General features: G+C 37.7%; 1 protein-coding gene across 7 annotated transcripts in view; it reads left to right on the top strand.

Moving 5' to 3' along the window:
* Window positions 1–6: 6 nt before the first annotated feature.
* EFCAB7 (EF-hand calcium binding domain 7) overlaps window positions 7–12451 on the top strand; it is a 29563-nt gene continuing 17118 nt past the window's right edge. Inside the window, exons 1-7 of one of the 7 annotated variants that reach the window (XM_026853800.1) lie at window positions 7–124; window positions 412–519; window positions 2514–2701; window positions 6341–6552; window positions 8874–8960; window positions 9804–9999; window positions 11081–11217. In XM_026853800.1, coding sequence (XP_026709601.1) covers window positions 2515–2701; window positions 6341–6552; window positions 8874–8960; window positions 9804–9999; window positions 11081–11217 — 819 coding nt within the window. In that variant the 5' untranslated portion in view covers window positions 7–124; window positions 412–519; window position 2514. Of the gene's footprint in view, window positions 125–177; window positions 312–349; window positions 520–2513; window positions 2702–6340; window positions 6553–8873; window positions 8961–9803; window positions 10000–11080; window positions 11218–12451 lie in introns of those variants that run through there. The other 6 variants (XM_026853804.1, XM_026853797.1, XM_026853803.1 and 3 more) reach the window with 6 other exon arrangements.

Here is a 12451-nt window from a genome sequence, read left to right as displayed (position 1 = left end):
CGGGGGAGCCCAGCGCCCCTCAGGCCTGAGGGCCGGGGACCGGACTGGCCGGGCCCAGCTGCCCCCACGGTCGGTGCTAGGTAACGGGGGGCGCCGGGCCGGGGGCGGCTTCCCCCCGGGGAAGGTTTGTGCGAGGCCCGCTGGGGCGGGAGGGGAGGTGCGGCCATCCCGGCCCTTCAGGGCGGCGGGGAGCCCGGGCGGGAGAGCTGATTCCCATCTGGCGGGCGGCGGGGAGGGACCCTCATGTCTTCTGCGTGAGGTTGGATGGTAAATTTTGCCCAAGAAGACCCCTGCGCCCACCGGAGAGGGAGGTAATGAGATTCATGTGGTAAAAGTTTCCTCATTTCAGTTTACAGTTGGGCTCGGTGACCTTAAAGGCCTTTTCCGACCTAAATAGCTTATGTGATTCAGGTGAGCGAGGCCTGGGTGCCTGGGCTCGGAAGTGCAAGAAGCAGCGGCACGAAGCTTCCCTGCCGGTGTGTGGAGGTGAACCTCGGCCGCGGACCCGCCGCGGGAAAGGTCAGTTATTGCCAAGGAGGTGGTGACATAACTCCTAGTTGGAAGACGGTTTTTATTTGTTAGAATCATCGCAACTAAGATTCAAAGTCATAGTTAGGCTGTGTTGTCCTCCTACTTCAGCAGAGGCCAGATTGCTCCCCTCCGTCTATTTTGTCTAAAGTGTCATTTTCCCAGTAAAAATTTAACAACCTAAGACGTGGGGCTGCTGGCAGTGCTGTCACTAAGCTATTGCTCACTGGATTTCTGAGCAATGTATTGGCAGCGCTTCTTGGCAGAACTGTGGCCCACGTAAGAAATATCTCGGTAATGGGAAGTCTAAGGAGTATAAACAGAGTTCACATTTTATAAACTAGTTACTGGAAAATTAACATTTATTCTTCTTTTCCTCCTTGACTTTAACCCACTTCCATTTTGTGTGTGTAACACTGGTGCTTAATTATAGTGACACCCGTTTGCAGTAACCAGACTGTATCACAGTGTCCCTATGGGGTCCTTCTAATGCCAGTGTAATATTAAAGTGTCAGGCAGGCGGTCTGTGTATTATAAATAGGGTACTTCATCCATGATAAGCGATTATTATCTTTCTTTCCCATGTGTAAAAGACCTATATAACTCAACAAGGTGCGAGTGATTTAGGCCTCCAGAGTAAAAATCCAATGAGTCCTGAAGGGGACCCTATGATGTCGTTGTCTTGTTGCTGAACTTGAGATATTCAATTTATTATACTGGAATATATTTTCTGAAGTCAACATTGGGTAAAATAATATGAGAGGCTGTTAGACCAACAGTACAACACGATTTAGTGTCCCTCTGTGATGGCCTTCTAAAAACCTTAATCACCCTTGGTAAAAGCAGAAAGCTGCTGTTAAAGTTTACTGGTCATTGGTGAGCAAACAGTATTAGCTACTGCTTTGAATTGTTTTAATAATTTAGAAAAAAATGCATTTCCTGTTTTTTTCCATTCAGTTAGAGCTATATGGGTAGTGTTCTTGTACTTAAAAGGCCTAAGTTGCGTGAAGTTTTATGCACATTCTTAGCTTCAGACTTAATTATGTCTATTAATTATATTTAGATAACCTGTAAAAGTAGAATTGTGTGTTTAACTTCACCTACTTGATGGGTTAACAGTTAAAATATTGACTGATTTTACTATTAGCCGTATGTTTTATTGAGTTACAACTGTAAAAACAGAAAACAAATGCCTGTTCTGGTATGAGTTGGCACCAGAGAAAAAAAATGTAATCAATTCAATAATGATATCACTTCTTTAACACTGAATGTTATATGGAGTTTATGCTATTATACAGTGTCTCTACTGAAGCTGTTTAAAGCTACTCAGTTTTCCAGTGAAAACAGAATTGGCATTTTTTTTCTCCACCTTTGCTATTGCTGGTGAACTGTAGCAACAACGAGAGTGGCACTGGGAGCAAACCAGTGGTAGGTGTGACATGTTCATTAATTTATCATTGTGACAAATTATACTAGGCATAGAAATAAAGTCATCAGAGCCAATAAGTGAGCTTCTGCACAAATTCTCCCGTTGTTTCTGTCACTTTAGCTAGCATGGCAAGAGTAGAGGTTTAGTGAAAATGTGTAGTAAGGACAAGTCCTAGTGGTTTATTTCTAAATAAGCATAGCAATGGTTTGCGTGACACCTTGAAAATTTATTTTTTATGCTTTCAAATAACATGACTATATAATCATTGTGATATCAAATGTCTGAAATTAAAATAAAATACAATGAAATGAAACTTTTTACTGCCAGTAAAGAATAAATTGTGAATAGTAAATAGAGCTCAAGCTATTTTTGTCTGTGGATCTTATGGTGCTTACCTGTAAGTGTAGGTAAGTATTCCCATCAGATTTAGAGAATGGAAAATATATGATCTAGATGTTAGGATAATTTGTGCTAGTCTGTGTTTCAGAGGACAAAGCACAGGCATTATTAAACAGGCAAGACTAACAAATACTAACTGTAATTGTATTCTTCACAGAATGGCCAGCAGTCCTGACAGTAACGCATCCCTCTCCGTTCAGAAAGTCACACGCTCAGAAAGTTCCCAAGCAAGGAAGTCCCAGCATGCTGAAGAAGCAATCTTTTACATGAACTGCCGAGCAGCTTACCTAACTGTTTTAAAAAGCAGTTTAGAAAATATTAAATCCAAAGAGCAACTCAGTTTAGGTAACGATTAGATATTTTTTCCCAGTAACTATTGTGTGTGATGATTACAGTGGGTAGTTTACAGCCAACAGTTCAGTGGTGAGAGTATCCCAGTGCATAAACTCAGTAACTGCTTTAAGGAATTTACAGTAGTTTTAGATAGGGTCCAGATTTCAAGTGTTGGTGGCTGTATCTTTGAAGACATTTTCATCATTTACCTGTTATAAAATGTCGCACAGTGTTTTTATCAAAGTTTATAGAAATTACCATTCCTCAAAGTGTTTACACAGACCCTTAATTTTTGATGCTAGGTGTTGGATGACTCGTGAAAGTGGGAATAGTATACAGCGCTTTTCATCTGTAAATCCTTACACTTGTACTGAATTACAGTGTTCATGTAGATGAAAATTAAAAGTTTTCATTTTGTCATCCGTTATATGTTTAAGTGGTATTGCCATCTGCAGTACAGCAGGAAAAAAATTATCTTTGAATGCTTCAGAAGGTGTTGGTAGATACTGAAAGCTGTGGAGCTTAACAACATTTGTTCTGAAAACCTATGGAATTTCAAAGTTCCTTGCATGAAATTATTAGGAAAGGTACTAAAGTTTATCTGAAAAATGGTAGATAGGGCAGTGTATTGGAAATTAATTTCTTTATCATATATCTTAGTGACCAAGTAAGATAAGGAAGGAGTAAGATAAGACTGAGTATAACCCATTCCAGTTGTGAAATAGGTTTCAGTATCCCAGATAAAATTTCTCAAGCAAATATAATACCCACTTTGCTATCTTTTGGATCTGTAGGATTGTGTACTATGTCTTAACATGCTTGGGATTTGTTTTTTATTTAGTTTTTCTTTCTTACAGCATTTTTGTCCTTTCATGAAAAATTTTACTCATGGTTGTATGTAATAGCATGGGATAGCATTAGGAAACTCCTGAAAGTGTCTTTCTACCTGGAGTTTTGTGATCTGAACATCTTATCTTGCTTTATTAGAAAAAATGTTTCCAGCTCACATGGTTGATAGAGAAAGCATGAGAACGTAAACCTTCAGTTAGATAAAGAGAATCAAAACATATCATTTAAAAAAAAAAATAAATTTGTGGGTTTTGGGGTACAGCTCAGAATGCACTTGGGATTGGTGGTAGTACAAGTTGCTTTCTCAAGTCCTCCTCATATGATTATGATACTAGTAAAGGGTATGTGTGTTACAGCACTGCAGTTGTCTAATAAAAAACCCAAGTAATGGGTTAAAGGCAAGAACATGCTAAGCTATCACATAATTTAGTTATATCATAATTCTAGTGACTGTATTTTTTTTTTTAAATATGTGAGGAAATATTTCTCACTAATGGCTGCATTGCCAGTGTCTAAAACTGGTGAGGTCTCCATGTGGAAACCCCCACTCTAAAAGCTGAGGGTACTTCTCTGCTGCATTGATTGAGCTTCTTTGCTCAATGAAATTCTACCCATTAGCACACACGTTCTTTCAGCATGTGACTTAGTGTTATCCAGGCTTTCAGCTGTAATAAAAGTGCCTTTATAACATCCTAATGATAGTTTAGGATAATCTGGATTTTAAGATAGGAGTGGTGTGAACAAATGTCATCTTCTTTTATATATGCTTTGGCTTTCATCTCTATCCATATGCCACTTCATTACATAGCAAGTGTTTGGGCATTTTGGTTTCAAGGTCAACTCAGAAAGGAGAATTAGTTGCTCAGGCTTCCAGTCTTTTCAGAGATATTTAAGAACTTCTTTCAAAATTTGTAAGCATTGAGAGTTATTATAGGCTTATATTGCGTCTTCAGTAAATTTTGGCATTTGTCACACGAGTGGTGCCAGTGTTTTAAGCATTTCTTGTTACATGATGTTTGGCTAATGTTCTAAACTGTAAAATATTCACTTAGAGATTGAAATTTTATTTGTAGGAGCTTTACTTATACACAGTTAGTAGCTTTGTTTCCTGTGTTGTAATATTACTTAAGGTATTTAGCAGAATCAGTTTGTAAAGAAGTATAAAAGCAGCGGTCTAACTGAACTTTCAGAAACACAAGCTTGGGAGGTGCATAGGGTATGGCAAGTGCTGATTTCCCTGGATGTATAAAAATACAGAATTGTCATATATTCAAAAGATACTCTGTTAAATGTAAGTGAATACTGTGGTATATTGACATTTCTGGGAACTCAGCTATCCATGTAAACAAACACACAGAGTAACTGCCCTTCCTTGGCTGACCTTGACATTGAAATCCTTAAACAGTTGCTCTGTGCCCAAGTGTTGAGTGGATAAAGCTCTGAGGTTTGGTGTGTTCTCCTGACTCCACTTGTAGAGGTGTCAGGGCAGAAATCTTTATTTAGTCCTTGGCATTCAATCGTAGATTAGCAACAAAGGTGTCTGGGTTGGTTGGTTTGTTTTTATGGTGACACAGTTGCCTGCAGAGAATTGTAAGGATGGCAGCACCTCATTTCTCAGATGCTACTGAACTGACTTGGTCACTGGTCAGCTGGCTAAAAATCAAAATGCCAGCTTAGGCAGAGATGAAGGATCCTGTGTTTCCCTAAAAAACTTGGATTATATGGGAAGATATAAAAGCATCCCTCCATTTTCAGATAGACTGTACATTTGGATTTCATTTCAATTTAACATAATAACCTTCTTCAACTGAAAACTGATAAAAGGCTGTTTTCAGTATAGACTTTTAACTAGATCCAGCAAATTAATTTTGAAGAATGCCAAGTGTAGGAGCAATGGGACTCATTGCATGTGTGGTATTGGCTGTTGGCCTTAACAGTGTATGTCTCTTGGTCATTTTTCCTTTACATTTGAAATTCATGTCATGTAATTTGAATTGGTCAGTTCGAATGTATAGATGTGACATAAAATATTGTTTTAAGATAGATTCTATGCTACATCTCAGGTCTTGGCAAAGTGGAAAGACTTATGTGGGTCTCAATGGAAATGGGGACCTAATACTGTGCAAGCTTAAAAATAATAGGTTCTTGATATTAAGGCAGGGGATATAGACACTGGGCTGAATTTTACACTTGTCACTTGAGGAGACTGTCTTTGAGTTAATGGATATTTTGCTTAATTAATACTTTGTACCCATTAACTTTCTTTAAGGGAGACATCCCATTGAGTTTAGTAGAACAGTGCACACAAGTAAGTGGAAGCTGCAGATCAGAGGCTTTAAGCAAAATAATTCCTGTGGTATTGCGTTATAAAAAGTCACAGACTGCTCTCTGGCTTCTTCCTTTTTCTGTGGAAGAAAACGGGTGTGATTCTCAGCAGTGAGGCATACATCATCTCGGTGCTGGATCATAGTTTGCGAGGGATGATCTAGGATGCCCAGCACTGCCTGTTTGATGACTTCTTTCAAAAGAGTATGTGAGTGAGCTCATCTGCACCTCCAGGCTGCTTGAACCTCTCTGGTACAAGCTGCAGAATTCAAGGCCAGGGAAGGTCACAGTCAGTCGGTATCAGTAGAGTACAAGATTAAGACTATAAGCAAAATTATCCTTCAGACCCGCTCTTCCTTTGGATGGATTGGGTTTAAAAAAAAAAAAGTCTGAACGTGGAAAGTGATTAAAGGATGTTTTGAGAACTCCTTTACTGACAGCTGGAATATATAGTTAATACTGTGTTTTATTGTTCAGTACTTCAACAGGCTGGAAGAAATCCATCTCAGAAGACAGTTAATAAATACTGGACTTCACAAACGACTACACTGAATTTTGATGATTTTTGTGCTATTTTAAAAAAAGAAAAACCAGCTACAAAAACTGAATTGCTTGAAGCATTTGGAAAAATAGACACAGATAACACTGGATATATTTTACATGATGAACTTTATAAAATTCTTACAACGGTAAGTATCAGTAGAAACTTAATTATCCATCTTTAGCCATTAGTAAGGAGTTTGGAAGTTAGATGGTAAAACTATTCTGAATGTCTAAATACATATTCCTGATCAAAAGAATCAGTAACTGATTCATGGCTTTTTGTGGTTTTTTTCCAATTTGATGTCTAATTTTCTGTGGTTATCTGATGTTTCTTCTATTTTTTTCCCCTTACAGTTTTGCAGTTGATAACCTGTCTGTCCCTTTCAGTAATTGTGCCTTGAAGGTGGAAGCTGGCAGAAAAAATATTTTTTCATACTTTCACAGATGCTTTGTTGAAACTCTATCTATACTGCAGTGGAGCTACAGAAAGGGAAGCACATGTCTCTCCCTTGGTGCAGTTCATGCAAATTCCTCTATTCTCTACAGAGCCCCTCGACAGCCCGTTGGGGTGATGAACTTTTACTGAGAGAATTAATGACATACCTTTGCTGTTCTCCCCTCATAAGTTGTTGACTGTTAAAAAATAATATTTTTATGTATAACATAAAATATTAAGGCCAGTGCTTTAGTTTTATCACAGCTGTGATGTTCTGTCACACCAGTGACTTCCCTGGATCTTACAGTTAGTTCAGTGGGGTCTTAAGTACACTGTGCTATTGTAAGTCAATACTTTGGTTAGAGATTATGCATTATCAACCCAAAGCATACCTGTACATGTCATTAATATGGCTTAAAATAATGACATTAAAAGATATCTGGAATTTCTTATTTAACTGCTGAATAGCCACCATATTTTTAGGTTTGATTGTATAATCTATAAAGATAGAAAAGATTTTTTTTTTTAAATAGCAGCTGAGATTTTTATGATGATAGGAGATTGTAGGAGATGGAACTTTAAAGAAAACACTAGCGAGAGTATGTTAGAATGATGAGTGTTGGCAAGATTAAAATCCAGGTTCTCTGAGGATCTGCAAAGCAAGCAAACCAAACCCCTGAAACAGAACGGTCTTCCAAATTGATCTAGGGCTGATGCTCAGACTTTAAACTACATAGGTGGACGTCACAGATGATTACGATGATTTTCTTTCTGTTCTGTCAGATTTTTTGCTCTGCATGGCCAAACCCCCACCCCTTCATTGTACAAGCTGATCATCTTGCACAGCACAAACACTAGAGAGCAGTAACAATTAAAAATGGACCAGTAGCAGAATTCTAGTAGAGTGCTCAAAAGTGAGAATAAAACTATTGTAAGGAAATGTGACGGACAGTTTACATACTGTATTTGTTGTGGTTGACTCAGCAAAACAAAATTACTTATTTACTTCAAACATGTGGCAGAACTTTCAATCCACATTCTGCATGAACAAAAAGATAGAGTTGCAATGGTAAGGAGGTATTTTTGTATAACGAAAGATGGAAGTAACAGATGTTTAGTGCTACTGTAGTTATGCCGTGAAGAGCTATAAACTGTATTGTTAGATAAAGTCAGGGCAGGGCTTTATATAGACCCAGGCTGAAGAACTTGCTAGATGTGACTGTAGTAGCAACTGATGCTGTTCAAAGGGGGAATGATCAGGACTGGATTTGTTGCAGTCCACTATGAGACTCTGGGACCATAATGTCCACATCACCCGTATACCAACACTGAAGTTTGCATTAGTTTTCATCCCAACTTTATATATATATGTATATATATATACTTTATATATTGCTGTGTTGTTGCTAACAGCCCTGTGCATCTGTGTAGAGGAAATTGCTGGAGGACCTTGTGGAAGACATGCTTTCTTCCTGAGAGAGGTACCTGGTGTTCACATGGCAAGTGGGGCTCTCAGATTGGTGTTCTGACGTCCAGTTCAGACTTGGTTCCAAAAGGCATGAAATTGTTTTGACTTCAGGCTAATGATTCCAAGTAGAGATAGGTGTAAGGTAAATCCATGCCTGGAATAACCTTTCTAGTGAACTAAACTGCAGCTGTAGACAGGTATAATGGGGTAGCTCAAGTAAATAAGTGAAACTATCCATTATGAAGTTAGCACTTGGGTGCTAACAGACTACAACATAAGTAAGAATGACTGAGCACTGGGATTCCCCAGTTTTCTGAAATTCATGTAAATCGGTCATGGTAGGTTTCCAGAAGACACTGCAAAATTGCGTAAACTGGTGCTATTCATCTGTATAGTAGCGTTGTAGGGACATGATTCAAATAAAAATCCATTTAGATCTAATCCAAGGTAAGATTCCCCAAAAGGATATTAAAAGAATCTTTCTTTGTGTTTTTATTAACATATGCTGTAGGTGAACAGCATTCTTGATTAGGAACCCAAACTGAGGGTTTTTTTTATTTCAGAGAGGTGAGAAAATGAGTCTGGATGAAGTGAGTACCATTACTAAACAAGCTGATTTTAACTGCCATGGCAAACTTGACTACAACAAGGTACGTTAAACAGAGTGATATTATTTGTTCTTGTGCTATTGGCTTCATGTTATTGGCAGTATTAGCATTATCAGATACAATACAGACCACCTCCCATCTGTTGGTCTATTCATGACCTTACCCCAGGCTCCTCCCCAGCTGCCCCAATACTGGAGTGTGGGCTGATATATATTTCTGCTTCTCACATGTTATTTCACAACATACAGCACTAGCTATTATCCTTGAAAAGGTCGTTTGCTGCAGGTGAACTTAATGTGTTAGGCAGAGCCTAACAGTAAGCACGAAGCCTAACAGCATGTGTGAAGGTAAGAGTTAAAGGAACAGTAGGGTAGAGATGACAATTGGAAGCAAACTTAGCTAATCAGTGTGAGTTGCTATGTCTGACACTTCATAATTTTTTGTGTGGGACATTATCGTGTATGCTGAACATTTGATTTTCAAGATGTAACACCTTATCAGTTTTTCTGGCATCATCTCTAAGTTTTGAACTGAATGGAGATTTGTAGATCCATATAGTTTCATAGGTGAAAAAGAACCCTTGTTAAAAATCATGCATTAAAAAAACCCAACAACCCAGTCTTCAAATATCTAGAAATAAATATAAATCACCTTTTGGGTTGAAAGTTGCTCTTAATTTTTATTCAGTATTGGACCTCCTTGTTGGATCGTGGCTCCATTTTACTGTATCACTTGAGTGGTTGCTCTGATTAGTGAAAATTAATATTGTGCTTTAAGAGAAAATGCATTTCATCTATTGATCTGTCCTTTCCTTACTAACGTTAAATTTTAATCCTTAAAACTGTGAGAAAGAATGTTCCACTTAACAGATAGTTTTCTTTGAAGTTTTGTGACTTATACATGACAACCAGTGAGCAGTGCTGCAAGACTGCACGAGAGAAACTGGAAGTTGATAATCGATTGAAGCAACAGCGGTTTGGAAGTCAAGCTGAAACTTCCTCTGAAGGGATCGCAATGCCAGTATCAAAGCCATCACCAAGAATCTCGAGGAAAACTGATCACAAGCTAGCACCAACAAAAGGTATTTATAGTCCATATTGGGAGTTTTCATTCTGTTGGAGTTCGTGCTCTGGGTCAGTGAAGAGCCGAGTCTTTAATTTTTCTCAGATTAGTGAGGATGTTACTGACTAAAATAAATTTCTACTGTGACAACTGCATAAATGTCTCAGTAGAATATCTGACCTCTGTGTTCAAACAGACTTTGGCTTCACCTATGATCAGAAGTTCTCAAATTCTTAAGGATAAATCTTGTTGCCTCATGTGACACAGTCCAGAGGGAAGAGAGAAAATAAATGCTCAGATGTTGCAACACAGCAAGTTATTTCCTTCCCAGATCAGAGATGAAACCTTAAACATTTATCAATAAGCAGTCTGTTTTTTTCAATTATCGAGGCTACTTTTCAAGTACAATCAATATGAGAGTTTAATTTTGTTCCTGAAGTTACAAAGATAATTAAAAACCTTCCCAAACTGGGAAAAGACCACAGGCTAACAGTCTGCCAAGGTACCATGTGTAAAATACTTGCATGTAGTGTGTTCTGTTGAAGTTGCTTCAATTCTAGGCAGTATCGAAGAGGTGCAGAGATGACAAAACAGTGATGAAGACTGAGTTTGTGTAGCTAAATCAACAATTGTACTGGCAGAGTTGCCCCAACATAAGGAACCAGAAAGTAAAGGCCTGGAAGTAATTGCAGTGAGCAGCTGTGCATAAGTGATGTGCTATCTGGCAGGGAAGCTACGTTGTCCTGAAAAGAAATAACTTTAAATTAGAAGCAGATTAAACCTATCCACTCAGGAGAGATTTACCTTGATTCCAAAGGTAAATGGAATAACGTGGTCACAATTTCTTGCCCTTCAGGCAGATTTGGTGCCAGGGTTCTGGCATCGTATGCCCATTCACTTGGGATGTACAGTCGGGGAAGTAAAGATGTTTTGCTACTGAATTATGAAATGTCATATAATTATAAGGGAATCAGTTCTTCTGATTGAAGTTCTTGTCATCCAGTTTTCCTCTGTGTGCCTATAAATGTAAGGCTTTATGATAAATTGCACTAGGGGTGGGTTGAACTAATGTCATTGTAACTAAATATCTGTGTTTATAGGAGACAGCAGAACTCCTTCAAGACCCTCATCAGCTCAGAGTTGCAAAGCATCCATTTCTACCACTCTCAGCCTGGGTGCCAGTAGCAACAGAAGCACAAAGATAATTGAGCCAGACACGATGAAGGTACCGTGCAAGGTAGTTCTACTGAAATTATGCTGTTTTCCTCTAGGCACATATGTTATTGCATTTTAAATAAGAAACAGTTTTTCTCTGATTTTTCGCTTATCTTTTATTAATAGTTTGTCAAGGGCAGCTATAAACTACCGAGAGGTTTCTTGCTACATATTATTATTAACATTTTTATATACTGTTGGTTTTGCTGACATCTAGTTATTGAAAATAATTTTTCAGGTGTGAAGGTTTAATAGAACAAAGTGTGTTTTTTATAAATGAAACCACTGTTGGATAAAACGTTTAATGACTTTTTGAGAAATTTAAAATTTAATAATTTATTAGGTTGGTGAGAACTTTAAATGCGTAAGTAGTCTGAAAGATTGTGTATCATAAACCTTTATATGAAAGGTAATTGGAAATAAATAACAGATTTGTGAGCATATTCAGTTTGTTGGGCATTACTTTGTAAATATATGCCGTAGCCTGAAAATATTGATTTTTAGTTAGACTAATATGTTCTATCAGTATTTTCTTTTAAATAAATCACTCATTCAATATAAATTCCTGTGGGAGAAAGACAACAAAGTCACTTTGCTAAGTCAATATTTGTAGAGTGTTAATATTGATCTTCTTCCTTTGTTTTCCCTTTCTTGACTGAACCTTTACTAGTTTTCTTTCAACAGAAAATAATAGCTGTAGAAATATAAAACATTAACTGGAAACTGCTAGGATACATTAAAAATGTGCACCTTGAGACTCCTGTATAGAAGGGAAAAAATGGTTATGACCACATAGTATAACTGCTGCTAGAAAACGGAACTGATTGTTCTCATGAGTTACATTTTTGTTTCAAATAACAACTCTGTATTTGTTATTGAACTCCGAAGTCCTTTATATCTTCGACATTGCTATACAGTGACATTTGTTCTATATTAAAATTTAAAAACATAATCTCAAAGGAATTTTTTGCAGTCTGTTTAGGTATCTGGACCTCCATGCAATTTAACCTGCAATTTCACCTTGTTCAAACATGATATGTAGTATATAAAACCATTGCACAGTTTCCCAATATTGGATTCTTCTTTCTTTGTACAAGCTGGTAAGAACTGATGGGGAAAAAAAAACCAAACCAGCAGCTGCAGATATTGATTCCTATTGATTAGCATCATAGAAAAACTGAAATCAATCAATAAACTGAAGAGGTGTAAGTAGAACTACTAATTTTTTTAACCCTAACTATTAAGGGCACAATGTC

The sequence above is a fragment of the Athene cunicularia genome (assembly GCF_003259725.1).
Source record: "Athene cunicularia isolate RWA chromosome 8 unlocalized genomic scaffold, athCun1 chr8_part1, whole genome shotgun sequence".
Lineage (NCBI taxonomy): Eukaryota > Metazoa > Chordata > Aves > Strigiformes > Strigidae > Athene > Athene cunicularia.
This window is presented reverse-complemented; position numbering and strand designations above follow the sequence as displayed.